Here is a 22,464-nt window from a genome sequence, read left to right as displayed (position 1 = left end):
TCTCTAACAGGTCGGCGGCCAACGAACGAGGCCTGTCACCGCCCATGCCAGACGTTTTGACGTGTCGTGATGCGCGGCTTCGCAGCATTTGAACCAGTTTGCTGGTCCTGGCCTAGGGGATAAGCCAAGGGGACCCTACCTGCGCACGAGACACCCATCACCTTGAGGCGCTAGTCCTCTTGGCCCCATTTCACACATTCAGGCGACCTGACGATCTCATGGAGACGATAAGATGAAGGGCGGATTGATCCTTTCAGCCCGATCCCCCCGGGATCGCGCGACTGGCACAACTGTGAAATAGGGTTGATTTCCTTGGAGATTACCGTCTTGCCACTCATTAACTGACAGACAACGGTGAAAGGGGGACACGGAGAGTGAGATGGACTACCAGGAGACAGGGCCAGCCCCTGCTCGAGTCTCGATAGGCGGCAGTCAACCTGGCACCGCCGTGTCTTTGCGTGATATCACACTCGGCATTTGTCGAGCCTAACAACGCGGCGCGGCGCTTGAGCTTGGCCCCTCGTTTCGATTCAACGACGTACGTTGCAGGTTCAGTGAATTACACAGTAGTTCAGGCCGCCATCTCTGGCCGGTTCGAACGGTCTGTCACTGGCGGCCAGCATTTCCATGTTTCGACGACACCGTCATGCTCGCGGCGCCTCTCATTGGGGAGAGGAGGTTCCAGACCGCCAACGTGTGAACCCATCACCAAATGCGCAATGACTGCAGCGAGCGTCCTCTGCACCAATGCCTGCTGGGTGCCTCCCTCCCTGCACCCAAGATATGGATCAAGGACGCCAGCTGCCCAATGGACGCACATGGTGTTGAGAGCTCTGCCGGGACGTCCCATCGGTGACTGGCGGTTGGTCTAGCTGCAGTCGGGTGCCCTCGTGAGCTACGACAGCAACACCAAGACGAATGTATGCATGATCACTCGAGGATTCCAAGGAAAGCCTGGCTTTGTGATGCGCAGGAGAGGCGAGGCGGTCAGTGCAACGGTTTACAGCAAGCGAGCGAGCCGCGGTTGATGCTATGCTCATGCTGCTGATGCTGCCGTCAGCTTTTCCCTCTGCCTGTCTCGTCTCTTCGTCTCTTCGCCTCGCCTGAGCCAGGGTAATTAAACGCAAATTTCATTTGCATTTCGCCGCCAACGACGAACGTGTCGAGTTCCCACAACGGGCTGCAATCATTGTGAAACCTGCGTCGAATTCCCCACTTGGGACCACGCTGATTTGTTCTTTGCTTCTTCCTCTTTCTCTCTCTCGGCCGATTTTTTTTTTATCACTCATTTGTTTTAGTGTCTAGTTCCAGACCTACCAATCGAAGACGGACCAAGCATAAGAAAAAAATCTCTTCGCAAAGATTTTGAGGCGAAAGGCCGTTGGTCCGTGTTCGGTACTGCTCGGCCGGGACTTGTCGGCGTGGGATGTACGTGCACACGGAGTTTTTCTAGACTCGTCTCGGCGGCGAGTGTGGGACGATGCTAGATGCAGGCATTGCCGGTGATCTCCTGATGTTTTCAACCTCGAATGCCGTTCGCCGGTTCTTCCGACAAGTCCGCAAACGGACTTAAAAAAGTGATGAGTTGCGAGTTTTCGAACCTCGGCTAGTGGACTCAATCACAGTAAATGACTCTGGTGATTTTTTTTACTTTGACGGGCTGCCTTGGCCAATAATGGACCGAGTCGAGAAGAACACGAGTTGCCCTTGAGAGTTGCACCTTGAACCCTTTTGTTCCCCCTTTGTCGACTTGACCTCGTGTCGGCCACGTGGGTGGAGATGCTCCCGGCTTTTCCTGCTGCACGACATACACCTTGCTTGCCTTGCTTTCCGCCATCCGCTGTCATTGAAGGGAAAGAAAAAAAGTTTGATATGGTTCCCGTCTCTCGGTGGTACTCGCGGTTGTCCTAGTGATTGCTCTATCTGTGACAACTATGAATATGCAGTACGAGGTTGGAGTGAGGTTGTACAGGAGACACTCCTCTCAGGTGCATGCTACACCATCGTCTACCGTCTACTGAACCTCGAACAAGGTTATCTCTCCCTTGACCTGTGCATAGAGTCTGAACTCTGAAGAGATAAAGGCCCGTCTCTCTGATGACCAGCCCCCACAGTTCACTCAGAGATACCGCAACCAGCCGCGATCGCCGTTGATTATCGCTGCATGAACCACGGACGGCGTGGATCTCTACTAGCTCTATCCTGTCTGGCTGACGATGCTCGCTGAGCCGCCGACTAAGCTTACACAGGTGCAGCTTGATCCCGTGAAACTCTATGTGAAGAAGTGTGTGGTTCCCAAAGTGTCATCTGCTGCAGAACCTTTTCCCAGCCATCAACGTCCCTTGAAAAGATTCGCCAACCTCTGTAAGCTTAAGCTATGATTACATACTGTACCGAAACCTTGAGACGAACGTTGCTATCGGCGTCATCAGGTTGGTTGGCTGGGCAAAACTCTCTGTCCTGCAGGGTGGCTTGGGGGTTCGAGAAGCTTTAGGCGGCCTGCGTCAAGTGGGAAATTGGAATGGCGTTTTTGAGGGGTGGGAGGATGGACGCCATCGTTTGAGCCACCGGTCAGAAACTGACGTGGCGGGTGAGGCTTGGAGGTGGTGATCGTTACATTGATGTGATGATGTTGATGGTTGGTCTTGGTGGTTGGGTCGTTGAGATCGTTTGGAGAAGAAGTGCTCAAGATGGCAAGAGGTTGGTTTACCTATATCATGATAATGACGGTATAAATAAATGCAAGTATCACCCGAATATGTTAGTTGGTATTATTTATGAAGTGCAACTTTGAAATGTTGGGATTGAGAACGTCATTTCGAGCCCCTAGGGTGGCATCATGGCTCTCAGACCTGAACACCGACCACCTACTTACCCAGGCAACAAAGGGGGCAAACATTAGAATTGGCTGGCAACATATCACAGTTCACGGGGCCCTTCAGGTTATGTTATGTGATTGTATTCTGACATTGATTGATACACATCGTAATATCTACACCCCATCCTCTCTCTCCGACCTCATCTACCTGCCCAGTCTCGCCCTCCGATGATGGCCTCACCCAAAAATTCCACCATGAGATGCAGGCCAGATGAATTATCCGTCGAGATCCCCTTCTCGCTTCTTCCTCACTGCTTAAATCGACTTTTTATGCGCTCCATCCGCTCGCGACCAAGAAAAAATCACCACCAACGCCATGCCGCCAAATTCGAGAGACCAATGTCATGGGTCTCGTCGCGGTATCAAAGCTCCGGGATCGTAGCATGCCCTATAAGAAAGAAAATCGCCCGATCACCTCGTTGGCATCCAAATCTGAACATAGCCCCTAACCACTGCCAGGCATAGATTGGACACTGGTAATCGTCGTAGGCTTGTGACACCAAACGTCCTGAACGGTGCCCTCACCTAGACGACGAGGGCACATCAGTCGTGCCCGTCACTCATGACCCAGTGAACACCATGTCTGTCGTGTACCGGAACTGCACCAGGAAGACACTCAGAATCGTCTCTTCTGACCGGCGCCGTTGCCGTTGCCATTGCCCTGCCAAGCACTGTTTTTGAACACAGAGAGCTACTCCGAGGCAATCTTCGGTGCAGGTACGGGAGTCACCTTTCTGCCGTTGGGGGTGGCAGCGGCCTTCTTGCTCTCCTTGCGCTTCTTAGCTCGCTTCTCTTCCTTGACCTGGCTGGGTGAGGTGGCCCGGGCGGGAGAAGAGTGAGGAATCGAGGGGATAGGTACAGCAGACTGGCGAGGGGTAGGGACAGGAGTTTCCTTTCTGGCGCCAGAAGGGAGGACAGCTTCAGCCTTGGCCTTCTTGGACTTCTTGCCGGTCCCAACTGCGGGAGAAGCGGTAGCCTTGGGGGTTGGGGTTCCCGTCACTTGGCTCGAGGGGAAGACTGGAGGAAGCACGGGAGTCTGCTTCTTACCGGCCGTGGAGGCGGGCTCAGAGCCCAGGTCGGGGCTGCCGGTGCGTGTCGTCTTTTGCTTCTTGGACTTGTTGATGGCCGACTTGGACTCCTCCTTGAGCTGCTCCGTAACAGCAAGAGCGTCATCCTCAGAGGCCGTGTGCTTCCGCTTGCCCTTGCGGTTGACTTCAGGGGTCGCTGCTTCGGCGGTCAGGGAGCTGGCGGGCTCAGCAACACTCTCGCCTCGCTTCTTCTGCTTCTTGGCCTTGGCAGAGGTCGAAACATCTGGGGTATCCTGCGCAGCTGTCTCCTTGGACTTGCGCTTCTTGTCCTTCTTGGGTGTCTTGGTGGACAGAGTGGGAGCCTCGGTCATCTCGACATCCTCCTCTCCAGCCTCATCATCTCCAATGGTGCCCATAGGTTCGTTGACGCCAATAGGCTGGTATCGAGCTTTCAGACCCGAGGGCTGTGCGCGAGGGGCGCGCTTGGCAGCAGGTCCAACAGTGCTGTTGGCGCCGAGCTGTGTAATCTTCTTGACCTGCATGACTTGGTCGACCTGCTTGGAAGCTGCTCCATGTATGTTAGGATTCGAATCGCATCGAGAGTCAGTGAACAGTGAGCTTACAGGAACGGTATTGAGCGCCATCGGACGAGGGAATCAAGATCTGAATGTTGCCCTTGGGAGCAATGCTTTCGAACGAAACACCATACTCCTCGCCGTCGTGGGAGAAGACGCTGTTACCCGACTGCGACTGGTTCATGGGGATCTCGAGGTTCTGAACGACCGAAATGGGAACGTTGGAAGGGACGGTGAAGTACCAGAACTGCTTGCCCTCGAGGTTGGCCTGGGTGCAGATCTCGGCAACGTCCTGGCCGCTCGCACCGTCGTCGCCCTTTCGGAGGACAAAGTCGGGAGCGATGAAGTTGGGAACGGCGACCCGGCTCTGGACCTGGCGGTCTTCGATATGCATCGACTCGTCAACCATCTCGTCGTCCGAATCCTCGGCTTCGCTAGAGGAGGAGCTGTCCGACTCGGGAGCGGCGGCCTTCTTAGCAGGCTTGGCAGCTTGCTCGTCGTCGTCTTCGCTCTCACTGTCGCTGGTATCGCTAGAGCTTGTAGATGTGGCGGGAGCGGCAGCTTTGCCGTTGACGGCAGGCTTGGCCTTGGTGTCGGGTTCGGCTTCGCTCTCAGACTCGCTGGACTCCTCGCTGCTAGACTCAGCGGCTGCCTTGGCGGTCGCATCAGGCTTTGCCTCCTCGGCCTCGCTTTCACTCTCGCTTTCCGACTCGGAGGAGCTGGATGTGGTGTCTGAGGCCTTGGCGGCGCCGTTTGTCTTTGCCCTTGCCTTGTCCTCAGCTTCGTCCGACTCGGATTCACTGCTGGAATCGCTGGAAGACTTGGGCTCGGGCTTCACAGGAGCGGCCTTCTTTGTAGCGGTTGCGCTCTTCTTCGACGCGTTTCGCTCGTCGTCGCTATCGGCGATCTCGTCATCCTTGCTGCGGCGACGGGAAGGGGTAGAAGCAGGCTTCTTGGTGGCAGAGGGAGCGGTCAGCTTGCGCAAGAAATCGGCTTGGGTGTCTTCGCCATCACTGCTGTCGCTGTCACTGTCACTAGAACCCTCCTCTTCGTCGTCGTCATTGTTTGAAAAGATGTTGTTGGGCTCGAAAGACTTGGCCTCCTTCTTGATGGCCGCGGCGCGGGTGGTAGGACGTCGATTGTACTGTGCCTCTGCAGAGAGGCCCTTCTTTGTGTTCTCGATGTGCTTGCTAAGCGAGTGTATCTTGAAGGGTTCCTTGGGCGCCATCTTTGGCGAGGTTTTGGGGGAGGATACTCGCGAAAGAGGGTTCAATTGGTGAGAAGAGAGAGGTTGGTCGAGGTGAAGATGATGCCGGCGACGAAATTTTGGGAGAGAGAGATGCGCTAGTGGGGCATCCACTCGAGACGCGACCAGGTCGTGTAAAATTTTGGTGCTTATCGATAAGGCTTTTTTGGTCTCTGATTCACTGTCAACCACCTCCAGCCACAGGCTTTCGAGTATCCTAGCGAATACAAGATATGGCAAACTGCTACACAATGATCATCGGTATATACAATTTAGTCCCATCTCTTTCAGTGTGATGATATTAAGCGAGAGTTCTCTTTATACTACACTCCGATAACATCTCCATCATGTCATCTCACAAGAAGCGGAGGATTGATGGTGTTGAGACACCCAAGCGTAGGTCAACCTTGCCGTTGAATAATCACTCGTTATTTAAACATGAGCTGACACTATTCAGCTATGAGTGCTATAAGTGCTCTCGCCGCTCGCCGTCGTGAAGCAGCCTCAACTCCTCCAGCTACACAGAAAACCCCAGAGGCCAACGACGATAAGCCAATCGTCACCACCACCAACTATTTCAGTCCTCTTCAGAGAAGCGACAGCCAAAATGGATCTTCGTCAACTCCTAAAAAGAGTGTTTCGAAACCCTCGCGCCAACAACGAGTCACTGAGTCGCCTGCTACTCATCCCAAAGCCACTGCGCTGGCAAGGTACACTATCCGCCTTTGTTCATCGCCAACGTTGCTCATCAATTCCCCAGCAATACGCCAGGCACTGCAACCCCCGAATCTACCGGCTCTCCTCAACGAGTGATTCAGTACTCGTCCTTTCGTCTTTCTAAACAGAACCACCGGACCAAGTCTGGGGGCGTCACAGAGCTGCGGCTTCCTAACAGCGAGGTGTGTGCTCTATTCGCTTGCCGAGACCCTGAAGCTAATACAAGCAGCGGTTTATGGCGATTGGGAGCTTCGGGGTCCGCGTTGTTCAAGGTGAAGTGACCTTGGCTGGTGCCACCCTGCGTCCTTCAGAGACAATCGAATGGGTTCACGCCCCTCATTGCCATGCGATCCCGGTGCTGAGAACTGTGGAGAATACGAGGTTGGAGCTTCATCCAGATCCAAATGCGCGAGGCCTACGCCAACTTGGTCGCATCTCTCCTCTGTTCAGGAGAATGTGGAACGAACCCCCCGAGACAGATCAGGGGAAGAAGAGTTCAAGAGAAGCCACTTTCCAGATTGTGAGTTATTACTCAGTCTTTAAAATTCTCCAACTGACAGATATATCCAAGATATGTACCTCGGAAGATGCACCTAAGAAGTGTATACTCCAGGATCTGGTCTCCCCTCCCGCATGGAACAAGAAGCTAGCTTCTTTGCTATCAACAAGTCGCAAAAAGCCGTCTCTGTCAACGCTGGTATGCGGTCCAAAGTCGTCAGGGAAATCCACATTTTCTCGACTCTTTGTTAATCGACTGGTAACCGACCGGCCCCCAAGTCATGCTCCGAAGAGGGTTGTGGTTCTCGACCTGGACCCAGGGCAACCGGAATATGCACCAGCAGGGACCCTGTCACTTGTTGTAGTTACGAGGCCGAACTTGGGTACACCTTTCACGCATCCTGGTGCCAATACTTCCGCTTTTAATATTCGACGCTGTCATTCTATGGCCTCTGTCACCCCTGCTTCCGACCCAGACCTTTACTTGGCATGTGCCATGGACTTATTCGATACCTACCGCAAGGACTTGGCCGACCTGCCGCTCATCATCAATACTCCTGGATGGATTCTGGGAACGGGATTAGATCTACTATCAGACCTGATCGAAAGAACGAACCCAGAGGAAGTGTTATATATGTCAGAGGAAGGCCCTTCGGAGACAGTTGACGCCTTACGGGCTGCCACCAAGACAGCATTCACAGAACTTCCGTCACAGCAGTCTGAGTTCACTTCTAGAACGGCCGCACATTTGCGAGCGATGCAGACCATGTCGTATTTCCATCTCCAAGAAGTGGCTACAAGCTCACCTGAAGGATCAAAACCAACCACATCAACAAAATGGAACCCGTTGCCTCTCTCTTGCAAGCCCCCTTTGCTTGTTAAGTATTCAACACCAACGCGCGGAATCCTAGGCTTTCTATCCTATGACTACCAATGTCCCCCGGAACTGTTGGCAGATACAGTGAATGGCTTGGTATTGGCGGCGGTGGAAATTGAAGATGCCAAGGCTTTCTCTGGATTCGCGTCAGAAAGCTCATCAGAAGAGGTCAGCTCCAGTAACATGGAAGTTGACGTCGGTGGCCCTATGCCGCTCATCTCCACGACCCCCGAAGCCCTCCCGTTTATACCCAACTACAACGATGCGGCGTTGGATCCCCGACACTCTCGGACCATCGGACTAGTTCTCCTACGGGGTATTGATACTAATTCAAACACCCTTCAACTGATCACTCCTATTCCTCTACAGGAGTTCAAGCGTGCCAGGTCACAAGGAAGGCAAATAATCCTGCTTCACGGTAAATTCGATGCCCCAAGCTGGGCATACACCGAAGACCTCTACGAGAAAGCGGGCACGGATGAGGGAAGTAATGATGTGCTTGAAGTCACAGATGAAGACACAGAAGACGACAACTCGGATGCTGAGCCGGAAGAGGCAGCGAAAGTCAGTGACTTGACAGAAGTTCCCTGGGTGGAGATTCTGAAAGGGAGCGATAAACGGCCTGTTGGGTCTCGAGTATGGAGGGTAAGAAGGGACCTTGGTCGCAACAACACTGGAGACTAGTCCCATCAACAACACGCCTGCTGAGAGATCGGCGATGTTGAAGGTCGCAACCGTCAGACCTTTGAGGGTGGGCCCGCCAGCGCAGACTTCAGAAGCGTGGTGGGGACTCATCGGAAAATTAAATACCATGTGGCTAACTCGGCAGTGAGGAATAACGATAATTTGACTTGGAATCGTTGGCTGGGACGTGTAATGTCTGCGTGAACAAGTCTTGTCTGGACCCGTAGGTTCTTGGACATGCGGGATATCCCCCACCACCAACTTGGCGATCACCGTTGGGATCGACAACAAGAGAATGCGATGTTGAAGAGATGGGAAAGGAAATATGGGTGTTGGATAGGTAGTTGCGACAATGGCACTGGTGATTGCTGGAAAGCCCTTCACTGACTATGCTTGTCTAATGCAAGATATTGATCAGTACAACCCTCGCTCTGAGCCAAGGATTAAAGAGACCGGCTGAGAGGACACAGGGTTTCACAAAGCAGTTATCCGCTTAGGTAGGCTTATGCACAAATGGGCTGGTTCTGACAGGACAAGACCGCGGAGATGCAGCCCACTGACCTGATGACAAGGGCTAGCATGATATATATGAGCCGTCACTTTGGCTGCGGCTGATACATGCGCAAGCAAGAGGACGCAGGGCTAACTGCTGCGCTGAATGAACAGCCGTCTTATAGTAGCGTGGCGCATGTCGCAGATAAACGTCCAATCCGGGGTTGCTCTTGACTCTTTGCCCAGTTCTAACAAGTCACAAGCAAAGGACCCTTGGCCATCGACTTGGCTCGAGTTGTGGATGCCAATCAAGAGACTGGCGCGGTTGACGGCGCTGTGGCGGTTACACTGTGGACGCGGGAACTAGCTAAAATCAGGCCATTTGATGGATTCTAGACTCGCAAAAGGTGCCATTGTCTGGATACATACAACGAACAATGGATGTCATTCGCGATTCCGCTATTGTTCGGGATGAGCCATTTCCCCATCTCACGCTCTTGGATCGTCTTTGGTCTACTGCGTAGTACCCTTGATAGATCTAGTTAGCCACCCGTCGGTTGGGTTACATCCAATACTAGCCCAGGGCCACTCTGCTGACACGCTCAACCGCCTAGCCTTGCCATCCATGGATGGATGGACATCAGAGGGAAGGGAGACACAGGCACGCACGCGAGGAACCGGCTGCATGCTCGCCCCGCTTCCCAAATTATGGCCTGACCCGATATTTGTCGGGGTTCTGGGTGTTCTTTCGGGCCATTCTGTCATGATTCTGAGCGCTGAGGGCTGCGAGAGATCGAGATGTGGTGCGTTTTCTGCGAGCCTTGTGGTTCTTAACTACAGGAAGCCCGCACCTTCCTGGAAAGATGGAGGCGAGCTCAGGTGGTTTCCCTTTGCTCCCACAACCTACCCGACGGCAGGCACCTACGAAACCTCGTTCCTTTGGATTGGAAGGAGCCTCACTCTATTTCCAACTCGAGTCAAGTCGACTCGGGCAACGATCTTCGACTCTCGTCTTCTCCATTTGTTCTCTCTCCTCGTCGCCCCCAACAAATGAATGGATCGATTCTCCACCAAACGCCCCCGTATGTGTCGCCAATCGAAAATGGTCATCTGCATGCGCCCTCTTGTTTGGGGGACGGCAACTTGAATATCCAAATGTACTGTACACTTCCCTTGCGTACAGCACCTTGACTTGGACGTCCAATGTTTGCGTCGACAGAGAGCCTCGTTCAAGCCCGACTGACCGGTGCCATGCCTCGTGCGGGCTGACGACAGAGTAAGACCGCCGCTATGTACCATCCGAGACCACGGCGCCTAGGAACTGCAGCAGCCCAGTCCGGCTGCATCATCAAGGAGACGGGGTGCAAAAATCTTCAGGCTCCCCAGCCTCCGATAGGGTGACCTTCCATGGCTTCGAAGCCGGTGATCCACGAAGTCTTCGGGGGGACGGCTGGTGCCGCCGAAGCAGCTAGTGCCGCCGAAGCAGCTAGACTGACTATCGTGCTGTACCAAACCCGCCATGTCACGAAATAATCTACAGGCGCAGCAACCGCTACACAGCGATAGCAGCAAGTCTGTACTTGCACAGCCGTCCTGGCTTCCACTCTATACAATGTTGTGCGAGTCTGCGGCGCAGCGGCATCCCGTTACCCAATGGCAATCCTTCTCGACAAGGTCTCGAGTCTTGACGAACCGAAAACCCTTACCAGAAAAAGCAATGTCGAGAGCTTGCCTCGAGGCAGAGAGCATGAACACCATTTGGCAACAACCCTGACTCCTTCCTTTGGAGGTGCTCAGCCACGTGTGATAGCGTGCTTCTCAACTGAGGCCACTGCAACGGCGCATCGTTACTTAACATTAGCTTTACCCTTGAGACTCGACATCATCCATGTTCGAGCGTGGAACGGTTCCACCATGATGACGTCCAGCAGCACTTGGCTTCCTAAAGGCGGCAAACTGGTCTACTGGCCACGGAGAGACGACCCAGATCACTGGCTGGGCACGTTGTTGGGACATCTCCTATAGGACCGGACGACAGAGACGTGCATGGCGGTTGGTGGGTAGCATTCCCCGCCCGGTCCAAAGCTGCAACAACACGGATAGTGGGATTTGAAGGACCTTCGAAAGGAGCAGCTGGAACGATGGCCTGGCCGATCATTGAGCCCAAGCGAGTCCGAGCGATCAACAGCTGTGTATGGGATACGACTCTATTCCTTTCTTGGGGAATGCATCTCCACGGCCACGAGGAGGGTTGAAATGGACAAGAGGAGCCTCGGCGGAAGTGATTGGCATGCTCAAGACTGTAGCGGGGCAGGGTCGACAGTTGGGAGAGAGAGGGGCTCAGGGCTGAGGGTTGAAGAAGCCGGAACGAGAGAAGCGAGAGACATTGGTGGATCTGTGCAACAAAACGACATGATGGAGCAGGAGATGGATGGATGTGTGGATGTGTTCGAGGCGAGGGATCTTCCCCTTCAGCCCTTGTTCAGGGTCATTCCCCGGAATCGATGGAGGCGACAGGCTCAAGGTCTGTGTATCGTGGCCAAGCAGCGAAGTTGCCACAATCCCAGTCAGTCAGCGTTTGGAGGCGGCAATGTTTGCTTCGCCAACAAACAAGTTGAACAATTACACGTTGTTATGAACAATGCTGACCAACTGACTTGGGTTTCCCGAGGCTTGGCTCTATCACGCTGGTCAAGCGGGACTCGACGGGAAGGCCCGTTAACTCCGGCGACGAGTTGGAGAAGGAGTTCCTGGGATAAACCGAGGCTGAATTGGCGTCCTCACCATGGAACAGACAGGGCACGATCCATCTTACAGTCTCACTCGCTTGGCCGCCTCGCTCGCTTATCTCCTTGGATCTCATCCCATCTCAATCCCCTCCGGGCTCAATCAACATGGGCCAACTCAAAGCAAAGCAAAGCAATGCCCTCGGCAAGAGATTAGCAACCCCAAAACGATGCATCTCTTTCCCGTGTCACCCACCTGATTGATCTGCAGGCGGGCGGATGCATTTTAACAACGGTCGACTAGCGTTTCTTTCTCCACCCCGACCCCATCACCAGCTTATTTGCCTTGACTGCCCAGTCACCCAGTCCCTGGTGGTCATATCGCTTTTTGTGCGGCAGGCCAGATGTTCTGTTCGCTTTAATTCCTCCCACGGCGCTTTCTCCGCATCCTATCAGTTCGCCCCCGTCGTCGCTTGGCCATTCTAAACTTGACTTCACTTTGTTCCCGCCCAAATCGACCCAGACTATCGACTTGTGGCCAGCCAGTCTACGATCTGCATCATGGGAGACGACGGTCAAAAGGAGAATAGCTACCGATCGGCCTGCACAGAGTGTGCTCGCCGCAAGCAAAAAGTAACCGCCCTCATCTCCCCCTTCCCATTCGATCATCCCCATGCCTTCGGCATTGTCATTTTTAGCACGTTTTCGTCTAGAATCTCTAACCTTTGGCCTAGTGCAACCGCGAATGGCCCTGCAACCATTGTCAGAAGCGCAAGGTTGCCGACAAATGTCGTTTCAAGGACGCCAACCAGCCCGCGGCCGAAAAGGCTGCCTCGGAGAACCTCAGGAAGCGTCGACTTAACAATGATGCCAGCACCGAGTCGGAGGAATTCGATATCGGTGATACCGATAGTGATGGTATCGATGCCTTGGGCTACATGCCGGCTCATGTGCTTTTTGGCCTCACAGCGCAGGACGAGGTAAGCCCCCCGTTGTCCTTGAGCTTCGGTCTGCCCGCTGACGCGTCCCGTCATCCCAAGACTATCAAAGCATCATCTCGAGAGTTTGTCAAGGACCCAAAGATCTTTCCGCAGTTGGAGCGGGCCTTGCAGGTCATCCCCCCTAGACCGTACACCGGTAAGCACCACCTCGCAACCTCCATCGAGTTTCCATCCCTGACGCGACTTTAGACATCCTTGTCCAGAACTTCCTTAATAATGTTAATTTCCACTACTACATCATCTACCCGCCCTCCTTCTTAGAGCAATATCAGCAGTGGTGGATTGCCCGTGGCGACAACCGCCCCCTCAGCGTCCAGTGGACCGCCCTCCTCCTCATGGTCTGCGCATGCGCCTCGCAGTACACCGACATTGACCTACAGAGGAAGCTTGAAGTTGACCTTGGCGATACTATCCAGAGACTGACGGAGCAGTATCATGAAGCTGCTCGTGAGCTGGGGAGCACCATCCCCATTGGCTACAGCCACCTTACCAACGTCCAGCAGCTCCTACACTCGTGCTACTGGTTCAAGTCTGAGGCTCGTTTTGTCGAGTGCTGGCATGTCTTGAACTCGGCTATTCGGGAAGCCCAGGAACTCTGTAAGTTGCCAAGCACGTTCACCAACCACCAGCTAATGATGTCTCCAGCTATCCACCAAGAATCAAAGGCTGATCCGGTCCCGGAGTTTGAGCTGGAGATTCGACGAAGAGTCTGGTGCGTTATGGATACGTGGGATTGGTAAGTGGAACGACTCCTATCTTGTTCTGTTTTATAGGATGGAAACTCATCTTTCCAAGGCAAATCTCGGCTCTTCTCGGTAGACCCATGATCATTGACCGAGCCGACTGCGAAGTTGGCCTTCCTAACCTTGGCCTTGAGGGTATGCAGCATTCGCCCCTGACGCACATGAAGATGCAGTCAAGCTTGATCCGGCAGCTGTTTCGTCGATTTGGCCTAACCAAGAACGTTGTTGCTCCTGCAGATGTGCAGGAATACCAGGGCATTATTGAGGCATGGATCAAGGATTTCCCTCCCCCCTTCAATGTCCATAATCCGGACAAGGCTCTGGATGCATCGTGCCCATGGATTGTCTTGCACCGCCACTACCTTCGCACTATGGCGTTTTCCATGCTGCTTGACCCTATCCGAGCCTTCCTCGCTCGACCATTCACCATTCGTTCATCCGAGGCTGAACTTCAGATCCGCAGCGACGGTATCGACTACTGCCTAGAGCTCATGGTGTCCCTGCGTGGATTCTTTGACCACGTGTACCCCCGTGACGCCAAGTTCCACTTCGTCTTGTTTTGTATCTTTGATACGTCGACCGTTCTGTGCTCGGCAGTCCTTCACGATGAGCACCATACTCTTCCACGACGGGACGATGTCTTCAAGGCCATAGACGAGGCGCACGCCATGCTGCAGCGTCTGCGTATGGTGACCAAGTCGGCCAAGACATCGTATGGTATCCTGACTCGCATCGTGCAGCGCCTGCCCCGAACGGTGGTGACTCCAAAGGTGGCTACAGGCAGCCCTTCGAACAAGAAGGCCCGCTTTGCCGATGCTGATGCACCATCCCAAACGGGCTCTCACCAGAGCGGCTCCCCTCCAATGATCTCCCCGCCTACGACGACTATGACAGCACCAATTACACCGGCGACAGCTGCTTCGTCCGCTGGTGCTCCTTCCCTGCCCAGCTTGCCCATTGCTAGTAGCGGCGAAATCTCATCTGAAGCTTACGCCGCCCCGGCCCCGGCCCCCTATATCGAATGGCAGCCGCAGATGGTTGCACAAGACCCAGCCAACTTCACCACCACTCAACTGCCTCCTTCGGATGCGGTTTTCGCCAACATCTCGGACGAAGAGCTTGGAGAGCTGGCCAGCCTCTGGAACTACCAGTCTCTTGATTTCAGCTTCATTGACCCATAACTCTGTGGTTTGAGGTGCGGGTTCTGGATAACTATTGGGATACAAAATAACAATGACAAAGAAAAAAGCTTGAGGGGATGTGACGATGGTTTGGATATTTCTTGTGCTTTGGACCAGGGCTTGACGATGGACTGTCATTCAGACGCGCTTGCCCACTCTTGCATAAAATTGGCATCACCAGCGAAGGCTGTTGATCAGGCAGTTGCGAGGCTTCTATGCTGTGGGTTGTGTGGCTAGGCCCATGCTGCTAAGCGACTGGCTATGGCTCGAATCAAGTGCCTTGGAAGGTAGACGAGCAGTCGGGCGGGATCTTGACACATCCTAATGCTGATGCACAGCACAGCCAGACACACAAGAGACGGACATGGGGCGGATGGATGCACATTTGAATATTGGTGCTGGATGATTATGAGCAACGCAACGAACAGCCACGAGTTATGAGTCTATTAGGACAGGGTCTATTAGGACAGCGGGCGTTGGCATTGGGGAGAAAAGAACGTTTCTGTTACTGTTACTGTTGAGAAAGGCCCTCGAGGAACCGAAAATGTGATATTTGTCCCCTTGGCATCTGGCGTTGGGCATCAAGTTATGGATGAAGTAGATCGCCACCTGTTGATCTGTGCAGAGTGACGTTCACCAACTTGGGGCTGTCTCTACATCCCCGGTCGACCGGCCGACCACGTATCATCCATCATTGGATGCCTGCAGCATGAGACACGTAGAGCTGCAGAAATGGACAATGCCTCCCATTACATCCGTCTTTTTATTCTATATAGCCATATACAACATCTATACCCAGTCATATAACATAATATACGCATTCCAGCATGAACATTAATACCCAAACCAAAAGCCCTGACCAACCAGGGCGTTTCATAAACCATAAATTATCCAACAAAAGGGGGAATTTGTGAGAAATGACATGGGGTTGTAGCGTGTCGGTCAAACATGTGTGAGTTCAGCCCTGACGCCTGAGGCTGGATCAAGCCATGCAGCCGCATTGGACAAGAATCCATGGATGACAGGTTTGTGCATGATGCGGCGGAGACATGTGCGCAATCGAGCACCATTCGCAGAGTGTTGAAGAGGTGCCAAGGTACTCCGTACAGGCAGCAGGGCGAGAGCACGATGGCGAGGCCGTCGACAATCGATCGTGGCAAGGTCGTATAGAACTCGAGAGCCAACCATTAGCTGGCAAGGGTCATCCTCAAGGATCGACCCGTCGGTTTGGCGCGAGGCTTGACTCTGATGGATCCGGCCGAGGATGCATCGGGTGGCGGGAGGCTGCTGTGATTGGCCATGTGCGACAACCGGCAGAGAGTGATAAATACCCAGCGCCCCCTCCCCTTTAGTTGAGTTTGTCCCTCATCATTCATCTCATCCCTTGTCCATTTCGATTCGATATGACATCGCATCGATATGACTTCATTATGAGGTTGGCACCGTGAGGATTCACGCTCAGGCCCTCGCTGCTCGACTTTCTCGCCCTGCCGTCATCATGAGAGTTCTCCAATCTCGCTTGGCGACCGTTCATACCCTCCCACACTCTTGAAGCTCATGTAGCAGGCTTTGCTACAACGAATCGACGTCAACGACGATTCGCGCCGAGTATAAAGAGCCACTGGTCTCTTGCCCAGCTTTGACCAAGACAAACTCATGAATCCTTGAGTCTGACCCCTGGCCCATGAGAGCCATTGAGCCGCTTCAGCCCGCCCGTCCCGTCGATTCCATCCCGCTCATCCCTTTACCATCTCTATCCATGACGGCGCAAGGAAATGGTCTTGAAAACAAAACATGCCAATGAAATCAAACCCAAGGAACCCTCCCGGTCTTAACAAAAGAAAAACAAAGGAACTCTAGGATATCGAGGACACATGCTTGATGCAGACGTTATCATGCCATGAAGAATGCCAGGCCATCATCTTCGTCCATCATGCCGCGTCATGTCTTGGCTCTCGTCTTCCGCTCAACGGAACCTCGGCCTAGAAGCTGAGACGAGAGCCTTCGGATGCCCGAAGGCAAAGATGCAAACATGCTATACCAAATCCAGACCGCAAGAAAAAGAAAAGGGAGCGCACGAAAGAAATAAACGCAAGAGAAACCGACCTACCGTGTTTGAGAAGCAAAGAGGGGACCGGCCCAATTCAGTCGAAGTTGAAGTCAAAGTCGACACCCACCAACTACTATTACCACGAAGGCATTTGGCCATGAGGACTGCAGTTGCGAGGGCGGGACAGGCCTGATTTCTCACTGTTGTTAGCGGGGACGATATATACCGACACAAGAGAATGAGCTGACGAACCAGGTTACTGAACCCGCGAATCGACCTGGGTACCATCGCCCTTACCAGCTGGCGGTTGGTATGCGGTCATATATATCTCGAGATCTTCAAGGTCTGCCTCAGCTTGACCATCACCACCGATACCGGCGCCGGGATCTTCGCCGCGGGCGTGAATACGAGCAAAGACGTTGTCGTGAGAGTACGCAGCCGCCCGGGCCTTCGACACGTCTCGTGATTCTGCTGGACGAGCATTTACTGCCATGCTACAAGTACCATGCTTGTTAGCCATCTGCGTGATTCTGATCACGACCCAACGACCCATCGAACGAACGATCGCCGATTGAACGAGACGACTTACCTTGCGGCCGAGCCTTGTTGGGCGTTGACAGATGACATATTGCTTGTACGATGATTGCCCAAGGACTTCAATATGCAGTGTCGACCACGAGAGTGAAGTGAAGGAGGTGGTAGGCAGCGTCGTAGCCAACCTGCCGGCGGCGGTGGAGGAGTCGGCGGTTGAGGGATAGGGAGAGAAGGAGGAGATCCTGGACAGCGTGGTGACGGCGGCGGCGGCAGTAGCGGCAGCCGGTGAGGAGCGGTTGATGGGAGTGGACGATGTAGGTAGGTCGGAGAGGAGGGAGGCGGGGGGGAGAAGCTGAAGCACAAGAGGGGGATTAAGAAGAGGAAGAGAGCAAGGACCTCCTTGGTACAATGGCGAAGGCGGAACCAGACGCAATGACGACGCAGCCTCTGAGAATGAACGAAGCGAACGATCGATACGAGCGAACGAGACGAACGAGAATAACAAGCTGGCTCTGAAGATGGAAGCAGACTGTATTGCCAGCCCGAGCAGGGGAAGGAGTATAGTATATGGGAAGGAAAGCTCTTGATCTTGTCGAGGGCCATACACGAGTGTCGCTGGCGATGGAGGCGCGCGACGGTGTCACAGCTGAGCTGGCTGGAGGCGACGCAATGCTTCACTTGGGACTGGGCCCTGACTCGGATTGAAGCAGAGGGACGAAGAAGTAGTGGAAGGTAAAGAAGAGGGTGAAGAAGAAGGATGAGGCGAACAATGAAAGTATGTAGTAATAGCTTAGACGCGGATGAAAGAAGGAAGCGGACTCCTGTCTAAATATTCACGCGTGAGAGGTAGTGGTCATGAAGGGGAGATAAAAAGGATGGGCAGAGTGAGCTCGAAATTATCTGGCCGGTCATGGTCCGTCATGACATGCCCCAGACTCGACCGGGCTACCTGCTTTGGATGCATTGGACACTTGCTGGAGCCCCAAGGAGTCCTCCCCCTCCGCACCCCGTCCGCACACCCCTTCCTCATAAGGCAAACAGGGTGGATCCATCCAATAAGCAGTCAATTGGACTAGACGGGCATGATTGGAGAGGCGCCAATCGATGCCGGACGCCGGCTAGCGGGGGAGTGTAGATGGTTCAATTCCCACGGTGCGATGTACCTGTGATCTAGATGGTCGGGACCGGGAGAGTGGATCTCTCCAGCGTCTGCCTCTCTGTTCATGCTGCAGGTTCAAGCACTTCAAGGTTTTGTTCAGTTGCGTACCTGATGATGTGGATTAGGAACATGGAACTATTGTCGGCGCCAGGGTCCCATGAATGGATGGAAGAGTGGAAGAATGGATGGAAGGATGGATGGATGGATGGATGGATACGGAGCCGGGGGCTACTGCAGACAGGACCTTGCGCATTCACTCAACTCCTAGTTGGGAGCTAGGTACCTAGCAAAGATGCGTATATTGATCATGTATGAACAACAGGTGCTTTCAGTTGCTTTCAGGTGTGAACGAGCCTGTTTCTCTTGAGTCTCTCGTCCTCCTGGCACAGAGGGACTTCCGTTCCACATCCGCCCCGGCCAATTTCCATTCGGGGCTGCTCTTCCCCGTCCTCTCGACAGTCCTGTCCGCCCACAAGTCCAGACGGTCCCTCCCCTACCGCCGCTTGCCTCTATCCCCCAGGGTTGGCTTCTACCAACCTATCTACCCATTGAGTGTCATCCATCAGCGGGCGGGCATGGGCGCATCTCAAAAAAGCCCAGCCTCGGACTCGGTGGGCAACGCGGGCTCTCGACCCACTGCCACAGCCATGGACTCTTTTCGCCTCGCCCATTTCCAACGCGGCGGGCGGGTCAGACTTCCCCCAATGGACACACCCTCCTTTTGCTGCTCAAGCCCTCACTCTTTTCCCATTCCCACGGTCACACTGGACCCCCGGCTGCCAGGGCTGAGGGGGCCCATATGGCAAAGGGGAAAAGAGTAGGTAGACTCCGGATGGAGTGGGTCGTCTGGCTGCCTTGCAGATGTCGTCCGCCCAAGGTTTGCAACGCTTTTGACACCGCACAGCCACAGAAGGTACCGCTCCACCTCAACTCTCGCTTCCAAGGTTTCTACCGGTCGACTGTTTCTTTTCAAATCAAATCCAAACCCTCAAGGACCTTGTCGTAACGCTGGAGATGCAGCAGTGGGCAATCGGTGCACTGGCTTCAGGTCATCAAGAGGGGCTCCGCAACGAGTCCCGATTCAACAGCACGAGCCATGCATTTAAGCATTACGTACCGCTCACAGCTGTGTGGCTTGTGGCCTTCGTCTCTACCCACGGGGCACGCCCCCTACACTCGAGATACGTATTCGAGTAGGCGTGTGATAAGGTGGGAGGGGCGTCTTAGATGTGGTAGCCCCAACCCAGGGCAGGCTTCGAGCCTTTTGGCCCAAAAGACCTTGCGCAACATGCTTGGTGGATGCCGAAGTACCTCGTCGGGTCAGCTCTTCTCTCCCTCAGTGCTGTTGCGCGCTGGCTTCAGCTTCAGCAGGATGTGAGTTGGGGGTCACCTTTCGGTGTGGATCTGCTGGCCCAGCTACGGCGCCGAGTCCCGTGGTTTGAGGTGACTGCTATCGCTGCGGCGCCTGTCTGGTCAACTCTGCACGTCCTTCCGCCGCTGGGACCGCTGGGCGCCAGAAGGCGCCCCGTACGGTATCGACGGGCGGCTCACGATTCAGCCAGAAGCGGCTCTTTTGGCATGACAGCTTTCATCTGCAGTCACATGGGTGTAACTTCAACAGCAATCCTGGCTTTGACCCAATTCCATGCATGTCAGTTTATTTGGCCATGAGGGACAGTGCTTGGCCTCGTTGACTAGGTACTGTACAACATGAGACAACGGCTGGATGGTTTGTGGCTCCCTCCAATGCTCCACTGATCCATGGATAGTTACCCCAGCCGTCATGACAGCATGAAGAGTAAAGATGAGACCATTGATGCAACAACAGATCCTATGAGATAAAAAGAGCCCCTATCCACGAAACGAAACGAAACGCCAAGCTGCTTCTACATCCGTGGAAGCCCCGCCACAACTCGACCGTTACGGCATCACCGACCAGAGCTTTGAGCTTCAGCTTCAGCCGGGCCTGGCGTTAGCCGGCTGCGCCACGGAAGCAGTTTGAGCTGTTGAACAGATCTGAGAGGCGATCTTGTCCAAATTGGCATCGCGCAAAGCCAAACAATCGCCTGGCGAAGAAGGGCATTGTCAGCGTGTATTGACGGGTTCTAGAGAGTCGTGAATGGTCAGGAGAAGGACATCCAGGCCCTGTCTTGGTTGTACCCAACGGCGCAAATATGCGGTGCAACTGTGCAGCTCTCAACCAAGCTGATGACAGACTCGGTATCAAAGACGGCGACGAAGGTACAGTGCGGGCGAACAAGAGCATCTTTATGACAATCAAGCTTATCGCGGTGAGGCGACTGATGGGTCATCTGACCAGCCCTTTCACCGGGCCACATTATTGGATCGTGGCTCATCTCGCTCATTATTTTTTAGAAGCTGGCACACCTTTCCCACTCAGACTGCCTTTGACCAGTTCGTTAAACTTCAGTTTTTCTCACTCGGTCCTCATCTGATGAGCCATTTGCCTAGTCAGCCATGTAAAGGCTCGGACTGTGCGTCGGGACGAGGCATGGCCGCCTCGCTGACCACAATTCTGAAGTTGCTGGGACTGGCATCGTCAGCACGGCACACAATATCAATTGTTCGGCCCTGGCTAAGAGATCGTTGTCAGACTGGATGGGATGGCTTGGTGGGCAAGTTCTGCCAGGACACATGCAGGGATCCATGGATGCGACAGGGACTTGGGGGCCCCAGTCAACCCGGTAAATCTTCCGGACCCTCACACTGTGTCCCTTTCTCTAAAAAAAAAAAAAAAAAAAAAAAAAAATGTCCTCAAATGGCCTGTGCCTCTGGTCTTCTGGAAAGGCGGCCTGGCGAACCACACATGTCACCTGGCCAAACGGACAAGCCCCAGAACCAGCTTGGGCCCGGTCAAGGGCGTCATACTGATCCACACTCGTGTGGAGGGACTGTGGTGAAACTCTTGACCAGCTACAAAGCGTGCCCAGGGACTGAGGAACCATGTCATGGGCTGGACAGCAGACCGCATGAAGGTTTCATGGAACGATAACCGTACTGTGTGCGCCCACTGTACTGTTTTAACGCTAAGCCTTCCCTGAGCTTGGATGTGGATGGACTGACGGCTTCTTTCATGGAAAATCTGCACGAGCTGCCGCGGATGGCTTCCGAGCCCCATTGCTGGCTGTTTTCTACGCTTCTTGCTTGGCGACCCGGCCGCCTGGGGCATGCCACTTGGGAGGCGTCTGCTACACTAACTACCTAAATATTCTACAAACCATGGCCAAAGCGTGTCCGGATCGCGCAAGATGGAGGAGAAGGTTGAGGTGGTAGACTTTTCGCTGTTACCGAGGCCGACCAAGAGCACCTAACCCTCATCCACGACGAGACTGCCAAGGCAGGATAGGTAAATACCAAGCGAGCGAAAGCCCACACCCCTGTGAGGCCGCTGGATAAGGGGTTGTTGGAAGAGATCTCTCTCAACAATTGCCCTCGCTTGCCTGCCATGAGCAGATCCTGGGCGCTGTTGCTTAGCATTGCTTAGCGCTGCTCTGACGTGCGGCGCCGGTCGACGTGGGGTACCCTCGGCAGAGCGATCGACCCTAGGAGCAGACAGCCCAGGTTCTCTGGCCTGGCTGTGAACTAAGTCGACTTGCTCCAGGGGTAAGCTTAAAGGCCAGTGCCTACCTATCCAGTAGAACATTTACTGGCCGAGCCCGGGATGGGTCACTTTCGGGGGGTCTCCTACCGACGCCTGGCCGGCGGGTGCGATGAGGTCAGTGTGCTCATGAATCCTTTTTTCTCGACACACGCCGACTTGAAGCACGCCGAATGCCTGCAAATGCGTCAGCCGAAACATCCATTCTTCGAGAAGCAACAGGGGTGAGTGCTAGGCCAGGCACAGGCTTCGGGACGTGATTGGCGCGTCGAGGGATCGAAGACAAGGCCAAGGCTGTCCTTCCCGCTGGGACAAACAGCCCGCGATCTCGGCAAGCGAGTCAGTGTTCCTGCGGAGGCCAAGATGGCGCTACTCTCGCCTCCATCATGGCCGGTTGTTTTGATACCTTGTGTTTCGTCCGCCTTTTTCTTGTCTTTGCTTTTTCTCGCTCGCGTT

General features: G+C 54.1%; 3 protein-coding genes and 1 pseudogene across 4 annotated transcripts, besides 1 other annotated feature; 2 read left to right on the top strand and 2 right to left on the bottom strand.

The window, feature by feature from the left end:
* Positions 1-3,569: 3,569 nt before the first annotated feature.
* NCS57_00116500 (uncharacterized protein) lies at positions 3,570-5,709 on the bottom strand (the record flags this gene model as incomplete). Its single annotated transcript, XM_053051236.1, has 2 exons — positions 3,570-4,471; positions 4,530-5,709. The coding sequence occupies 2 exons, from the start codon at positions 5,707-5,709 to the stop codon at positions 3,570-3,572; spliced, it is 2,082 nt and encodes a 693-aa protein (XP_052919751.1).
* A 365-nt stretch (positions 5,710-6,074) lies between these two features.
* Positions 6,075-8,503, top strand: NCS57_00116400 (Polynucleotide 5'-hydroxyl-kinase GRC3; the record flags this gene model as incomplete). The annotated part of the gene is made up of 5 exons (XM_053051235.1): positions 6,075-6,123; positions 6,185-6,437; positions 6,488-6,626; positions 6,674-6,964; positions 7,016-8,503. 5 exons carry the CDS (start codon positions 6,075-6,077, stop codon positions 8,501-8,503), a joined length of 2,220 nt encoding a protein of 739 aa, XP_052919750.1.
* A 3,743-nt stretch (positions 8,504-12,246) lies between these two features.
* On the top strand, positions 12,247-14,646 carry NCS57_00116300 (annotated as a pseudogene). Its single transcript has 5 exons — positions 12,247-12,408; positions 12,456-12,858; positions 12,912-13,319; positions 13,368-13,458; positions 13,518-14,646.
* Positions 12,247-14,646: a sequence feature.
* A 2,306-nt stretch (positions 14,647-16,952) lies between these two features.
* NCS57_00116200 (uncharacterized protein) lies at positions 16,953-17,323 on the bottom strand (the record flags this gene model as incomplete). Its single annotated transcript, XM_053051234.1, has 2 exons — positions 16,953-17,190; positions 17,286-17,323. 2 exons carry the CDS (start codon positions 17,321-17,323, stop codon positions 16,953-16,955), a joined length of 276 nt encoding a protein of 91 aa, XP_052919749.1.
* Between the last annotated feature and the right edge of the window lie 5,141 nt (positions 17,324-22,464).

This window comes from Fusarium keratoplasticum, chromosome 1, assembly GCF_025433545.1.
Source record: "Fusarium keratoplasticum isolate Fu6.1 chromosome 1, whole genome shotgun sequence".
Taxonomy (NCBI): domain Eukaryota; kingdom Fungi; phylum Ascomycota; class Sordariomycetes; order Hypocreales; family Nectriaceae; genus Fusarium; species Fusarium keratoplasticum.
This window is presented reverse-complemented; position numbering and strand designations above follow the sequence as displayed.